General features: G+C 38.2%; 1 protein-coding gene across 2 annotated transcripts in view; it reads right to left on the bottom strand.

Moving 5' to 3' along the window:
* Nucleotides 1-17121, bottom strand: part of LOC112160752 (transcription initiation factor TFIID subunit 4) — a 105992-nt gene that overhangs the window by 25657 nt on the left and 63214 nt on the right. For both annotated transcript variants that reach the window (XM_024295527.2, XM_024295528.2), the window contains one exon: nt 7082-7204. In XM_024295527.2, the coding sequence (XP_024151295.1) occupies nt 7082-7204 (123 nt within the window). The remainder of the gene's footprint in view (nt 1-7081; nt 7205-17121) is intronic.

The following is a 17121-nucleotide window of genomic DNA, read 5'->3' as shown; positions in this document are numbered from 1 at the left end:
ACATCAAGCCCTCCCCCATTGCATTCCAATAGGACGTACCCGCTGGTCCAAAAAAGTCAAAATCTAACAGACTTCTATTGATAAATAAACCGTTATTACTCAGTCATTATATTTGTCAGAATAACCATGCTTGTCCTGATACATTTTTTTTAACATGTTCTTGCTAAACCAAATGTTTTTCTCATGCTATCTTTTTCTTTATGGTAAGTTATTTATTCGAAACTGACCAATCAGATGCCTTAGTAAAAGCATGTTCCCACTGCCCCCACCTCAAATACTCAAGTTTGTTTGATAGATTCTCCCGAACCTGCTCTTTCAGTGGAAGGGGTGTGGCTTTCCAACAAGCTTACTCGTGATTAGCAAGAACGGTTACCATAGAAAAGTCTACTCAGGTCGACTTGGACCAATCACTGCTTATGAATGTCGTCAAGTTCCAAAATGGCGGAGTCCAGACAGCAGAAAAATGGAGACTGAATTGACTTAATTTTGTTGAAACCAGAGGTAATGCATTTTCTATGTGGGATGTCACAGATGCTTTTTGTCCATATCTATGTACATCAATGTGTTTGCCATAGTAACCTATACGTCATACTTACGTTTTTTCCAACAGCATTCTTGCGTCTGCTTCTGATTTACAATAATTTGAATAAAGAATACTCATAAATGGGATTTTAAGCATAGTTTTCTTTATACATGTCCTCCATCATGAGAAAAATGCCACAAGAACATATTTTAAAACACATTTTTCATTAAAGTGGGTTTTTAGAAATTTCTCAAATGATAACCAATGATGTTTAAGATGTTGGAGAGTTTTCTGCATCCAGGCCGATGTCATACCTGGCAATATTTAAAAATAACCCAAGAGATACAAGGGGGTTTCCTGTGGATCTTAGTATGGGGAAAAAACACATTTGTGATGCTCATGCTAAGCAGTAAATTAAGGGGAAATAAAACTACAAAGTGTTAAAAACATGTTAAATGTGTGAATTGAAGCAAATGTAAAGGAAGTAGCAAATAAATCATCGTGGAAAAGGCTGAATATGACAGCCTGTCTCTAATCCCCAATTCAAGAAGTAAAAAATTCAAACTATTATTTCTTCCTAAAATCAATTTCAAAATGCTGCTGTAGTTGGAGAACTCCAAACCGGCCATGGCACTCCGTTTACAAATAGTGTGCCCGGGCTATTCCTGCTTCACATGCTGTTCAGCTGCAGCAGCAATAAATTACAAACTGAACTTCAAAGTACAGAAAAATAATTAAAGAAAAATCATCTGGCAGTGATGATCATAAATGCAAACAGAACCGATTCACTCTTTTCCAGTAACCCCCCCCCCCTTAAAATTAAACAAGTCCACATTTTAATTAAAGAAGCAAACAAACAGACTTGGCAGATCAAACTTTGAAATTTGAAGCAGTTTGTTTACTTTGGCAACAGGTTGGAATCAGATTGTCAGATTTTCTCCAAGCACAGAAAACTCGCCAGTTCAAATTATTTCTTGAAAATGGGATGCTAAAAATCTCCAAAATAACAAACTGACTAAAACAGCAAAGAGTTGTGGTGGAAGAAAGTTTTTGGCAACACTACTTGAATGTCCACTGATAATGAATAAGACTGGGTGGGAAAAAGGGAACACGAAATTTGAAATAAACATAATTTTGTTTTCCTTTTTAACTTCTTAAAGACAACCAAGTGAAGCGGTCCAATTTTGAGGAATTCTAATTGGGGACCAAATGGAAAAAAAAATTGAAAAGGAGGACTGTAAATGCTGGTAGACTTCCTTTTACAATACAGTACTTCTGTGGCAGCCGTGGTGCAGCGGTAGGGCGGTCGACTCCTAATAGGAAGATTGTGGGTTTGATTCCTGCCTTGTCCGCCCGTGTGTCGAAGTGTCCCTGGGCAAGACACTGAGCCCCAAATTGGCTCTAGTTGAAGGTTGGTGCCAGTGTTTGGTAGCGGAGCCACCATTGTGTTAACGCGTGTGTGAATGATTAATGGGTCTGTGACTGTAAAGTGCTTTGGACCTTCAAGGAAGGTAAAAAAAAGCACTATTTAAGTATACGTCATTTACTAGGTACCTACATGATATCTACAAGGTACTTGCATTGTACCTACAAGGTATTTACATAGTACTTACTTAGGTGTTTACGTGGCACATGAACTTACCACATGAATTTAAGGTACTTAAAATGTACTTTCTGTTTACCTACTCTGGCCTTAAGCATGGTAAGTACCACAAAACACAAACTTATCACGTGAGTTCAAGGTACTTAGAAGGCACTTTCTGTGTACCCATTCTCTTCTTACACATATTAAGTACCATAAAACACACAACTTATCACATGAATTCAAGTACTCAAAAGGTACTTTATATGTACCTACTCCCTTCTTAAAATACCATGAAACAAACATAAGAATACCACATGAATTCAAGGTACTCAAAATATACTTACTATGTACCTTCTCTCTTCTTACACATAGTAAGTACCATGAAACCAACATAAATTTATCATATGAATTCAAAGTACTCAAAGGGTACTTTCTGATTACATACTCTGGTCTTGCTCATGGTAAGTACCATGAAACACACATAAACTTACCACATGAGTTCAAGTGCTCAAAAGGTACTTTCTGTGTACCTACTCTTTTCCTACACATAATACGTTGGTTTGTCTGGAGGGTTAACTGAGATATCATGAGGTTATACATACACTTTATATCATCTAATATGTCAATAGGGATAAATAAAAATGAATTATTAAGAGGATATATCTCACTTCAAAAAACCCCAACTGATGATGCTTGAGTTGGAGTGTCTGCCTTTGCTGTGACCCACCACTGGGGTTATAGCTGACCCAGGTTAGAAAACCAGCCAACAGCCCCAACCACCAGCTCTTTGGAACTAATCTGCCCTGCGGAGGCCTGTAAGACCCCCTTTGTTGCCTCCTGCAGACTGGATCAGGCCGAATGTGGGCTCTCCGGTCTTGACTAGCTATCAGTTTCATAGCCTCTGGCCTTCTACATCTGGGCAAAAGCCTAAGTCTTGCAGAGCCACCATCAAATTAAAGGTGGGTGAATAGGGGTTCAGATGGAGGGGAAATAAAATCGTGTCACCTGAATTCCCTTACAGCCCGAACAAAGTGGAGAGGTGGTGCGAGTAGGAGAAGAAACAAGCATGAGGAAAAAGACACTACAGGAGAGGATTTCTGCTCTCAGTGAGCAGAATAGAATCTCAACAAGGCCATTATCTGGCTCCTAATTTGAGCTTTGGCACAGCACTGAAGGGCTGCCTTTGTCTTGGATTAATGCGTAAAGCTCAGGATGCAATGTCAGAGGGAAATAATCAGCGTGGGCCCTTCATAACGTTGGCTGCTTGTGCTCCTGGCCAAGGCCCCTGGCTCATTTCTGTGGAGATGAAATCTATGACAAGCCCCTCAGTGAAGCTGAGAGCAGGCAACAGTCCAGTAACACCCACAGGCCTCCAGGCATCCTGTGACCCCCTTAGAAAAGTCACATTCACTTTGCTCTGGAGAAGGGAAAGAGAACGCCGCAGGGGCTTCCAGCCCATGTGAAATGAAGAAATGTGAGGAGGTGAAAACGAAGTGAAAATAAGTTAAGATTCCTCCACCGCCCCCTCCGCAATAACTCCAGAGGAGGGACACACTTTACTTCATTATGCCCTCTAATTAAACATATACAGGACATTAAAGAAAGAGGGGAGTGAAATGGAACAAAATTATAATTTATAGTCATGTTTATGTTTGGTAACTGCATTTAGGGAAGTCGCTTGAGAAAGTAGTCTATTTTGTTAATGCAGCAGAGGGTCGCAGGCTAATGCCCATCAGGGTAAAACACTCTGAAAGAGGTTGGCACTGTACTCAAGAACCAGAAGTAATGCTTTTATTTTGTTATTTATGCTTTTTTACCGGCTGCATTACTATGCCCCTTTGCAACACACTGTTGCTATGCCAAAGATGTGGAGATGCAACTCGATAAGCAGGTTATTAAAATGACCACTTGGCATTCAAAATTCAGGCTTATTTTAGACTCATCATACTTTAAGACAAATATGTGGAATTTAAATGTTTCCTCTGGAGCCTGAGGGGAAAAACTGCCTTGGTACAGCAACTGTGCATGACTTCACGGATAACTGTGTGCAACAGAAATGTGATACTTCAACTGCTCCACAACCTCAAACAACTTTCCTTCTGATAGAAGTTTAATTAAAAACAGGCAAGGTAGTTATGGGAGGTATGTTGCGGTGAAACTCTAGTGCATGTTTTATTCTGGTTTGCAACTTTTGTAGTAACGATTAATGAAGCATCATTTTTATATATTTTTTGGTGAAATCCAATATGCCAATATGCTCAAACACATTGATAAAAAATGTTCAATAGCAAAAGCAAGGAGGCAGTTCAATTTCAGATAAACTAAATTTAATTCCGCTCAAGCTTTAGAATTCTTGTCAATTTAACTTGTTCATTTTAAAAGAGAGAAAAAAAATATATTGAGGGCAAACAACTTTAAAAAAAATACAAAATTTTTGCCTCTATTTACTATGCAACCAGCCAGTCCATCAAACAGCTAAATCTAGCCTTGATTGATGACCACTAAGAAAGGGTGATGTTAACTCAGATATAGATTGCCAGCTCCAGATTTTTGCATTGACGATGGAACTCAAGACACTTCATCTTTGTTGGCAGGAAGAACTTGGCCAAAGCAGACCTATCTGATATGAGACTTGTCGATAGAAATGGTTGTATTGAAAACTCTGCAAATATCAGCCGATATCACAGTTGTACCAATAATACGGGGCATTACTAGAGACAACGTAGATAAACTGTATAACCTAATAAATGCAACCTCAGCACCAAAGAGTGAAATCAAACTGCAAATTGTTGTATACCCTAAAGCCATTCATTGCTGTTATGGCTGCTGATGTGCTTCATTCCTTGCCCTGTCATTCTGCTCACCTGGCAGGTGGGGACCAATCATCCTGATTAACATCTGCAGCCTATTTAAACCAGAGAAGGCCCTCAACCAGGAGGCAAATGAGCAGCAGGTCTTTGAGTTTGAGGTTTCTTTTTGGTTCTTTTTTTATTTTATGTCCTAAGCAGTCTTACACTGCTGGGTTTTGCTATTTTAGTTTGGGGTTGGACCTTGGTAGTCTTTACTGGGGGCTTCCTTTGTTTCTTTTTGCTAGTTAGATCTAATGAGGTAGCCTTAGGAGGGAACTACTGAGGCAAACGGTCAATGTGGCTGGATCAATATTCTCCCTGACTTATTTTCTGTTTGGCCAAGGTTCCATTCCCTTTAATTTGCATTTCTATATTTTAACCAGCATAGTAAGTTCTTTTGATTTACAGGACACAGTTTCTTTTTGTCAATAAACTGTGTTCCTCGTGATCTTTGTGTCTGGTTTCATATGTTATGGTCCCCTTTTTGGTCGTCCCCCTAGACTGAGGCTGGTGTGCCTATTGGGGCTGTAACAATTGTACACCACAATTTTTAGTAGATTGAACTAGACAGAAAGAACACAATCAAACCTGCAATCCAAGAAAACTTAGGGGCTTCATAAAGACAAGTTATTTTCTTGATCAAGTAATTATTGTTCTACATTAATACAGGAAGAGCTATGAAACAATTTGGAGTTTAAGGTTGATGTAATCAATATTTTAATGAAATGTCCAAGTAAGGTTCAAAGAAAGATGAAGTTTGCAGGGTTCTAAAACAAAAAAAAAAAAAATCTTTGGACCCTTCGGACCTCAGTAACCATGTCAAATGTTCAAGTTTATGACAGTGCAATTAAACAAAGGCAGAACAAGTTAAAGAAAGTCAGAGAAGCTAGTAAAAAGAAAACTGGAAAAAAGTGCCTCTAAAGAAGCATGACTTCTAGATCAAAGTAGTTGGTAAAAGTCCAGTTGACTGCTCTTTGATGGAATACACCTGGATCAATGAGAACCCAAACACACAAGATCTTTGATCTTTGACCAAAGGATAACAAATATGTTTGGTCTCAATATTATGCACCAGTTTCTGAAGAAAACAAACCAACTACACATAGACACATCCAAACTATGGGCAGACTCTTACTCCAGATGTCTTTTTCATGATGTTTATCAAAAATCCAGCATCAATGTCCATGAAACCTTCATGAAAGGGATAAGTGATCTGAAAATGTTGTCTTTTGTATTTCTTACTTTAGCTAATTTTAGAATATGTTGTTGCTGGCGTCATCTGGTGTCACAGTCCACTGTTACACCTGGGGACAAAGATCTATGTGCTCCTGACACAGATGTCCCACAGTGTACAAGACGGAGATGCCCAAAAACAGATGTATGCAACATAAAATCTTAGAGATTTTCTTCAAAACTGTAGTTAAAAAGAAGCAAACTGATCAATTTTAGTGGGTTATGTTGTTATTGTTGTGTCTCTAATGGTTTGCAAATCACAAAGTCTTACAACATATATGACTACGCATCATAGAGTTAAGAAAGAACAACTGTACCATAACTTAAAAAAGTATACTCCCACAATGCACCTTGCCCATCTAAAGGGTTGGTTAAGGTCAGGGTATATTGTCGAATAAGAAGATTGTGTTTTTATGCTACAAGCTATCAATAGCTACCTAATCTGAGAATATAAGGATAATATAAGCCTACAAGATTAGTACCTAAATAAGGAGGAGAATTTAATAAAATATGTACCCTCAAAAAATGTTATATGCATGACTTCAGCACGTTATTACTGTGACACAACCCAGTGGTGAATTTAAATGTCTTTAACAATATGACATTAGTTGAAATCAATATAGCTGGATTTTTGAGAATTATTACTGATGTCTGACAGTTGTAGTCAGGGGATCTCAAGTCTGCCATGACGGAATTAGGAAATCACGAAAAACAGAGCTGGTAGGTTTTTAGAGGCTTTTCATTGGAGTTTAAAAGAAAGTAGTGATTCATATTTATTTTTTAAAAGTCAGATCAAAAGTGCTTTGAACACAATTGGAATCCAAAATTTGTTTTGTTGCGCTGTAATTTCTGACTTGGAGGGATAAATGGTGATGTGGCTCATGCTGTTACCTCTGTCCCTGATGGTGTTGCCCCCGGAGAGTCCACTTTGCGTTTCTTTCGAGGTCCGATGGCAGCTAGCGCTGTGAGGTTGGCATCTCGCTGCCTCATCTGGGCCAGTTCCTGCTGTTGCATCTGTGAAGGCAAAGTTTAGAAATCAACCTTGATGTGTTTTTAATATACATTTTGTCACCCTGCACTAATCTCAAGTATTAAATAATAAAAAGTCAGTTTATTGCATTTAATAGCCTTGAAGAGAAAGACTTCTTGTAAACATTTTTTGGTCTAAAGCAGGGGTCTGCAACCTGCGGCTCCAGAGCCACATGAGGCTCTTTAATCTCTCCATGATGGCTCCTTGACCAAACATAAAAAAGTCAGACCCAGCCATGTCAGAGTCAGTAGCTTCCTGCTAAGGGCTGCATAACCAAAACTACCTATAGAAAACAAATAAACAAAGCCCGAAAACTAAGACTACCAAGGTCCAACCCCAAACTAAAATAACAAAACCCAGCAGTGTAAGACTGCTGTGGACAGAGGGGAAAAAGACCACAAAAAAGAAGAAAAAAAAAATAAAATAGCATTTACTTAAGGATTTCTTAATTTGCATTTGTTTAATTTAAATTAGTTAAATTTATAAATTGATGGCTGAAGTGCACATAGATGAAAAAGTATGTAGGTTTTTATATCCCTGTTGACCTGAAGATGTTTTGTTTGCTCAACGCTACCACCAGAAAGCACAGATTTTATATGCAAAGAAAAAACTTTGGTAGAAAGTTTGATCCTTTATGAGTTAAAGCACATATTATCTTATGCTGTTATGCGGTACAACACTAGTTACTAGCTGTCCAGAGATGATCCTGTTTGGCACAGAGCATCTTTTATTTTGAAAATAAGTTATTTGAGCTTCTGTCAAACGTTAAAAAAAAAAAATAAATCACATTTTGAATAAGAAGAAGAAATTTAATTTAAATTTAGAAATGTCTTAAGAAGCTTTTTCAAATAACCAACCAATTCAACCATACAGAAGGTTAATGGCAAGGCAGATCAAACATAGTCTGGGGGCTACTGCTTGAAAGGACAGGTCTCCACAGGTTTTAAATGTTGTTGTAGGGACTTTTTTAGATGCTAGGTTCTTTTTACATAATTCATATTTATCATTAAATACAGAAGGTCATGAATGCCATGCCAATCTAAATTTCTTAAAGGCTAAAGTAAGACAAACCGGCTCCTTCTAGGTTTTTGATTAGAGAAATCGAACCCAAATGGCTCTTTTTACTGTTAAAGGTTGCCGACCCCTGGTCTAAAGACTAAAAAAAATGCAGGAATCCAATACAATATTCGGAATCCTGGGCAGAACAAAATGGACGACTGTTATGAGCCATTAGCAGAGCTTCTCTCAAAGATAGTGTGTGCAGTCACATGGTCCGGTGGTGATTTTAGCAGTTCGTGATGTGTAAGTGGGGGAGGGGCAGCGCCCGGGGTAATGTCATGTCTAGCTGCAGGGCTGAGGGGGAGCCCAGCGTCGCTAGGAGCTGCCCTTTCTATTGGGCGGAGGTGTGAGGGCCTGGGGCCGTGGCACAGAGGGTGCCAGCAATCCCTCCAACACGCAAGCCCGATGCACACGTACACGCACGCCTATCAATCGCGGCCGCAGCAGAGGGAATGCCTTTCCACCGGCTTGCTTGTGTGCCTGCCTGCTGGGGGAGAAAGGCCTGGGCTGGAGCGAACAGGGACAATCAATGTGCGCCTTGATGTCTTTCATGTTCTTTCATGTAGTCTCCCAGCGTGTGTTCGCTGGGCGCTGCTGTTTGTGGGAGGCCTGTATGTTGTCTGATCAGGGGAAAATTTCATGTTACTTTAGAGGGCGCTCAGTAAAAGGTTGCTTTGGTGTACCAAGTCTGATCTAAAATGTGCATGCAGTTGACTCTGATTTTTTCTTTTCCTGAAACCCCTCAGGCAAGGCATGCCCTTTAGGGTGTTGCCACTTCACATTTAGCACGGCAGAACTGTTGAAAGATTCAAACGCGCTGACAAAGTATAGGAAATCAGAACAGCTGAATGTACCAAACACATTCTGGGATGGACAGAGATGTATTTGAAAATTAAAACATTAACAATTCAGAAAAGAATTAAACAAAGGCAGTAGAATTTATAACATAAAGAGACTTACAACTGACCACATTATTGTTATCAATGCAAAGCATATCAAGCCATGAAAACACATAAATCTCCTCAGGCTTGACCTTAAAGTACCGCCCACAAAATGAGCAGAACTCGGGGGAGAGAGGTCCACTATCTCACTGATGGCACCAGGATGCCGGCATCTCTGGCTGGCAGTTGGCACCAGGCATGGGCTCTCGACGCCCACAGCAACTGCCTCCATTTTCAGATTTATGACTGTATGATAAATGCAGACTTCATTTTACCATCTGCAAGCCTCCAGTCTGCCTTTCTCGTCTGTGGAGTGGCCGCCACGGCACCGTAAGACTGATATCGGGTTTCTGTGCGCTACTACGATGCAGGCTGTTGTTTCCCATCCGCTGCCCTTTCAGCCAGAGTTTTTAATTAACGTTTTCATTCAGTATGTTCTTCTGGTAGTGCCGGATACTTTCAAACTAGGCTTGTTGTGCTATTCAGAAGAGAAGAAGAATTGTGCTCACATGTTTTCTTTGCATTTCTTGAGCTTAGATTGCATTATGAGTTACCTACATATATATTCTAATTACGGTAAGTTGTTTACTGACTTTATGAAGCTAATAAAAGTGATTTATATGTGATGTGCTAATGCAATTGTGAGTGTAGCATCTGGGGAAGCTTATCACCACTCAGTTTGTCTACAGATATAAGGATGTTAAATTTAAGACTTTTGAAGATTTATCACCGACTTAAATCAGATTTAAGATTTAAATCCAAATAAATGTGTAAAATACCAACAAAGCCAACAAAATTACTCAACATAACCCACCCAATGAGACATAACTCAAATGTTTAAGAACATTTATTGCTGTTCTTTTGAAAAAAATCTGATTTTGTTTTCCCAGAACTGATTTAGGAAAAAAATATTTCATTTTCGTTCATTTGTATTGTCAATAAGGTTCCCATTTATTCAGGGAAGGTTGTCTTAAAGTTGAGTCGTGGCATCTGGACTTAAAATGTTCTTTTCTGAAACAGTTCAAGTGACTTTACTAGTCATTTCTACAATAGACCCTTTTCACGGTGACGTCAGACAAAATGGCGACAGGGCCAAACGTTACTTCTGGCGTTCGCGTTTAGAACAGCAAAGCTGACAGCTGAACGCTGTTTGACTTAATTTTACATAAATAACAAAAGGTAACTTTACCAATTTCAACAGAAAAATATTTCTGTATTTTCACTTCCTGTCTTAGATTGTTCACAAATCAAAATACACATTTAAATAATCCTTAAATTATTGGAGGTTGTGTTGAAAATATCAACCTTTCATTTGAGCAAATATTATTCTAACATGTTGTACTTTGCTTGATGTTATTTGCTCGGCTTTTACGTGTGATCCAGCACAAAAACTGATGGAAATTCATGTTGGGCACACGTAATAGACACAGCAAAGATGCAGATTGCTGCATGATGGCCACACGTGTTTTAACTGCACCCAAGGCTTAATTTAGTTGTTGTAATAAGAGGTATGTATTGTTTTTCAGGGTATTTTAAGGGGTAATTGTAAAAATAGGAATGCTTCTAATAAATGTATTTTGGATGGTCACAAATTATTTTTATGCTTGTTTACCTTTATGATCCACCTTGCTATTCTAAACCATACACATAATATATAACCAGAAGCCACTCTGCACAATCACCGTTTTATGTGACGTCACAAGAAAAGGGTCTATTCCACAGAGAAAGCCTGAAAATATTTTCTATTTTTACATTTCTAAAAATGTATTAACATATGTATCAAATTTAAATGTTGAATGTATATTCACAGCTGCATACAATCCCACATATTGTAGCTATAGTTTCAGCAATGCTATTAAGATCTCAGTCTCTCAGTCCAATATCAACAATACAGTCGCTTGTTTATTTTGGCATAAAAATATCTGAGATTCACATTTGTTGACATGTTTTTTTTTTTCATTATTCCAGTTTGCTCTAGTTTTTCTTACGTGCTAGACGCCAATAAGTGACTCTTCAAAACAGTTCTTTGACTTCCATGTTCTGCTGGTGTCGGTTCTGTCGGCGCTGAACCCTTTGGTGGTAATTATGGCTCAAAGTGGAGCGCATTAAAACGACACTTTCTGACTTTTCGCACATTTGCTAACAGGTGAAAATTGGCTTGTGAGAAGTTCATGATTTTGAGACAAATACAGGATTTTGGATAGTGTCAATTTAAGTGGACAAAAAAAACTTATTTAAGATAATTTAATGCCTTTTAAAGCCTTGTTGTAGTTAAAGGAAATTTAAGACATTTTAAGCCTTTTTAAGTGTCCAAAGCTGCAAATTCCAGTGCTAATAAAAGCAAAAACAACTAAGAAAAAAAAACAAAAAGAATGAAAGGGGTTTGAATAATTATAATTTATGATTAATTTCAATTATATGCACCTCTAAAATCCTTTATAAAGCAGTACATCTGAAAGAAGGAACCTGGAATGGTCAAAATACACAGAAGACAGAAAAGTAGAGTGTAAAGTAGTGTAATGTAAAGTAGAGTGATTTTGTTTACTCCAAATCAAATTTAACAGGGCTTTCAATTTTAAAAATGTTACGTTTAAACTTAATTTTCAAGAAAAAAAATTGTAAAAAAAAAAAAAATCTCTTTTCCACTTTTGATTTATTTACAAATCTAATCTTAAGCTCTGCATCCCAAGTAAATTGACGTAATTGTTTTTCAAAACTAAAACAAGAAATGTCTTTTTTGTTCCCCTCATAAAATAAAGAGAGCTGTATTCCAGTATGATGCAAAAATGTTCAAAGTACAGAAAGAACCAGAGTGTTGTGATACGCTCGGAGCCAGAAGAGAGATGAGCTGCAGGAGCCGTGATAGTCAACCTGCCATTCTCCATCTTTGCTGTTTTTAACAAAGGCTTTTCTCCCCTCCCCACTCCCCCCGCTCCTGCCCTGCAGGGCAGCTTTGGGCTGTCCAGACACTCACAGACAGATGTCCTTGGTAAAACAGAACATGCTCAGCTTGACGTCAGAAGCAGCTATGAGTCTGTGAAGGAAGCTGGCTGCCTTGCAAAGAACACTATAGCCATCGGTCTCCTCCTTTCCCCCTAAAAACAAAACAGTCAACACTTTTGAGCATGTGATATATGCTGCTAATGATAAAGGCTTTTATTTAGATGGGTCCATTAGTGCAGCCTGTGGACATGAATCAGGAGCATCATTTAAATATGTTTTTACTATAGTAGCTAATGCATGTTCTTCAACAAAATATTCAATGTAACCACCTTAATACTGATACCTGCTGCATACTCCTGTGGAACTGAGCCTCCATGTACAGACATAAATCTGACTGTGTATGAGAACTGGACCGAGTGAGTAAGCCATCACCCCTAGAAAATAGCTTGTTCCAACAAAATAAAGTCAATCCAGTTGTAATTTTTTTGCAAAATGATGTCAACAATTCAGTGGCCTTGTGGTAGAGTGTCCCCCCTGAGACTGGAAGGTCATACATTCAACTCCAGGCATACCAAACAAAATCTCTAAAAATTGAACCCAGTGGCTCCTTGCTTGACACTTAATAATAAGGGTTTGGATTGTGGGGATTAAACCACCAAGTAGTTCCCGAGTGCGATTGTGTCTGCAGCTCACCGCTCCCCCTAGGGATGGGTCAACTGCAGAGACTAGTGGGACTTGACCTTTTTTTTAAGCCATGTTGGCATTGATTGTCTGAGTTTCTATGGCGACCCTCTTTCCAATCAGGATAGAGCTTGTTGGAAGTCTAAACTCCTACCACTTGAAAACAGGCTACATGAAACATTTTGAACCTTCAACATGCAACTAATTACTTCTTTCAAGACATCTGATTGGCAAGATTATAACTTGAATAACTTGCACTACAGAAAAAAATATCATGAAAAAAATGAGGAATATCAAGAACATGCTAAAAAAAGTATGAGAGCCAGAATGTTAATTCTGACAAATAGAATGACTGAGTAATAGCTGTTTATTTCCCAGTAGAAGCTTATGGGATTTTGACTACTCGGAACCAGCGGGCTCTTCCTATTTGGGACACCAGGGGGTCAGGGTCCAGTTCTCTTGTACAGTCAATGTTTGGTGGAGTCACTCAGTCCAGTTCTAATATACAGTCAATGAGGTTACTAGGAATCAGCATTAAGCCCCGCTGGTTATTATTCTTTAGGTGGTATATTTTACATTAAATTATTACATCACAATTATTATCTGAAGTGTCTCTCCAGTACCGCATTCACTCTCCATTCTCCAAGGAGCCACATTTGTATAAAAAGTTGAACTTTATAGACATGTCAACAAAATGATGTGACAAAACCCTTTTTCTCTATGCGCTTCCTAACATAAGACTCACATTAGAGCATGACTGTACCTAATGTTAGTCTGAAACACTGCAAACCCCTCAGCTTCAAACTCACTGATGTGAGCCATGTAAACAGCAACACAGGTTTGAAATAAATTAACACCAAAATAAATAGAATTCAGCGTCAACAGTCTAAAAACAAGAAATAAAACTATCAACTATTTAATTTAAGAAAATTGTGACTTTATGCTAAGACTAAAAATGTGACTGTGGTGGTCTAAGCATGCCCACAGCTCTTGTATCACAGGACATCCTGGAAGTTCTATACAAGCCAGCGTGAATCAGACCACATCCTATTTGTCAGCTACTAAAAATGTACATGATGGCCAAGATCACATTGCATGTCTAATCACAACACTGAAATGCTTTGCAGCACTGTCCCTCTTCAGTCTGTCAGATAAAGATCCAAACAGCTTTTCAGACAATTTCAGTCTGTGAACATCAGTTGTGTTTGATCAGATGTTTAGCTAAGATCATTGAATTTCAGCAGTCACCTCAATTTTGTAAATCTGTAGGACTGCGGGTTCTTTTCTGGAAGCATCGCCCCACCTAACATGAGCTTGTGTTGACGTTTTATGGATCTGTTTTATGTTTGTTTGTAATCCGTGCATCTCATTCACCTGACACCCACATGGTCAGCATTACATGAACATCTGTGAGCTGCATCTTGAGGCCTTTCTTCATGTTAAGTGCCTGGCAGTTAATTTGCTGCAGGCAGAGAGGCCATTTGGGGTAACCAATCAGGTTTCACTGCTCCATCTGCACTCCCAACACTGCAAAGAAATGAGCTGAGCTCCAACCTGCTAACACAAGGCAGCCTGTGTTCTAGAACTGGACGGAGATACGCTCGGATTCATCCTTCAAACTCTAACCTTACGCATGCTTCTGTTCTTTCAGTATAAAGATGATTATTCGTATTTTTTTAGTTTAGTGTGGAGTGTGCATGCACAAAGTGGCCAGACTCATACATGAAAGATACAATATATGACTTTATTTAGTTACCTTATTTTTGAAAAACAGAAACTGAGTTAAATATGTGGACTTTCTAAACTATAAACTGAATATTAAAGCATTTTGTGCATGTATTAGACAGTATCTGCAGATTTTTTCCCTTAATAGTAGTAAGATCAACGCCATCTGCACCAGATCAGAGCAGAAAAAATAAAAAATGATCTATTTACTTTGAAAACATGAAGAAATTAAGGATGCAGAAAAGCCATTTCATGTAAACTTTATTACCTGTGATCAGCTACCTGTCAAAAATGTTCAGCTTTTATTTTGAAAACACTTAAAACTGCTGTTACACTTTAAAGTGTAAGAGAAAATAAAAAGTGCTGACCAATATGAAAGTCAAATGCACAAGATTATATAGACCAAATACTTTTACTAATAAAGACAACAAAAATAAAGAAAATGGATTAAACACTAACCCTAAAGAAAACTATTAAATAAATACAAACTGGGGCTGACCCCGTGACCTTCGTGTATGCACTGGTGATTACATTTAAAAGGAGGTTAGATATAGACTGTGGGGTCAGTTAATTGGGTACTTCAAAAACTAACAAACTGTAAAATTTAATCAATCCTAAAACAAACAGGAAGTTGGCTCAGGGCAGTAAAAATGTTTTTAGTGCAAATATTTTTCTCTATCAAAAGCTAAAAAGCATTAAATGTGATATCTTTGGAGTTTAAGGAGAAGATCTATTTAGACTGTTTTCAGACTAAATACTGTTACTACAGTCTAGCTATGAATAAATGAGGGTTTAAAATTTTAAAGATTACAAAAAAGGTAGACTTTTGATAAAAGCCCCAATCTCTGTCATCATGCTCTATTATTAATTATTATTATTATATTTTTTTTTGCTCAACAACTTCATTGTTATTATTACCATCTGTTTTATATATTATATTGAATTCAACTTACTATTGACATGGTTGAATTAAATTTCAATGACAATACCAAATATTTGCTAGTAGGCTGCTAGAAGTTAGAAGCAGATGAAGGTGTGAGTTCTGTCCTCTATTTCTATCAACTCCACTATTTGTCATAATTTATTTTTCATTTAATTCTCCATTTCTCCATTTGGTGCATTGCGATTCATGTGTTGTCCCTCTTTCCCACTCCCTTCCGGGGGAGCAAGAGAGATTCCAGATTTAGGTGGCTCATCTATGCTGTGGACCTTGCCTCTGGCTCTACTTGCACCCCCAGCTGTCGCCTAGTTCCATCTGGATGAAGGATTGTCTGTGCTCCTGGCCTTGGCAGTGGACCTTGCCTCTGGCTCATCTCGGGTCTCGGAGCTGGAGAGATTCCAGAGTCCAGGTGGTTTGTCTGTACGTCTGTTCAAGCCCAATGAGGCAATTGATTTGTGAAATTGGGCTATATAAATAAAATTGAATTGAATTGTTCTTAGCAGTGGACCTCGACTCTGGCTCTTCTTGCTTCTCGGAGTGAGAGAGATTCCAAATTCCGGGTGGCTCATCTTTACTCCTGCTCTTGGCAGTGGACCTCGTCTCTGGCTCGTTTTCTGCCCCCAACTGTCATATTCAAATGTACTTGTAGAGTTTGATAAGCTAATTCTTCTTTAAAAGTCCCAGTACATCGCCTGCCCGTACTGGAAGAGGATCCCTTCTGCGTGTGAACATCCCTTAAGTTTCTTCTTTTTTTCCCAGAATCAAGAGTTTTTCTTTACTGAGAAGGACGATCTCAGGACGGAGTGTATAGTTTAGTTTAGTCTGTTTAGTTTAGCTTAGCAATCAGCTATAGATTTTATTTTATGACTGATGTTATGTTTTGACAATTACTGGTGTGAAGCTCATGGCAAAAACTGTATTATAATATAGGGCCATATAAATAATATTAAATTGAATTGAACAACTTTAAAATCAGTGACTTTGGTGAATTTACATTACACATGCTGTTGGGTGGGGGTCCATCAGGAGACCCTTGTACCAAAAAAAAACAAACAAAAAAATCTACAAAACTATATTTTCTCCTCATTAAGATTTAATAGCTTTGAGTCAAGTTTCGACATCATTTGAAAACACCTGGATGAGTGTCAGGAATCAAACTGACATCAGTGGAATCTGGATTTGGCCAACATCTGTTTAAAAAAACATAATTTGGATCAAAAAATATTATTTGAGAAGCTAAGCAAAGTACTTGTGGTCATCCAGGAATGGAAATGAAATTTTTTAAGATTAAAAGTCTGTTTTTCGTGAAACATTTTACAGAAATCCCATGATAAATTACCTTATAAAGATGAATTCAAACTATACAGACAGCAGTCTTGGTGCAGCTTATTCTGATTTCTCTGAAGTTACCAGAAGTGCTTCCAGGCCCTTGGACCAATTATTTAGATCCCTCAGTCGTCCCTGCAGTCAAGGTCATTATGTGGCTGTCTCTGTTATGACCATGCGCTTTCACAGGAATCAAACCACAAGAACAAACTCTGCTTTAAAAGATTTAAATAAACGAAATGTGCAAAGCGAAGTTGATACCTGTACTTTGGAGTAAGCATTTTTT

Source organism: Oryzias melastigma, linkage group LG3, assembly GCF_002922805.2.
Source record: "Oryzias melastigma strain HK-1 linkage group LG3, ASM292280v2, whole genome shotgun sequence".
Lineage (NCBI taxonomy): Eukaryota > Metazoa > Chordata > Actinopteri > Beloniformes > Adrianichthyidae > Oryzias > Oryzias melastigma.
This window is presented reverse-complemented; position numbering and strand designations above follow the sequence as displayed.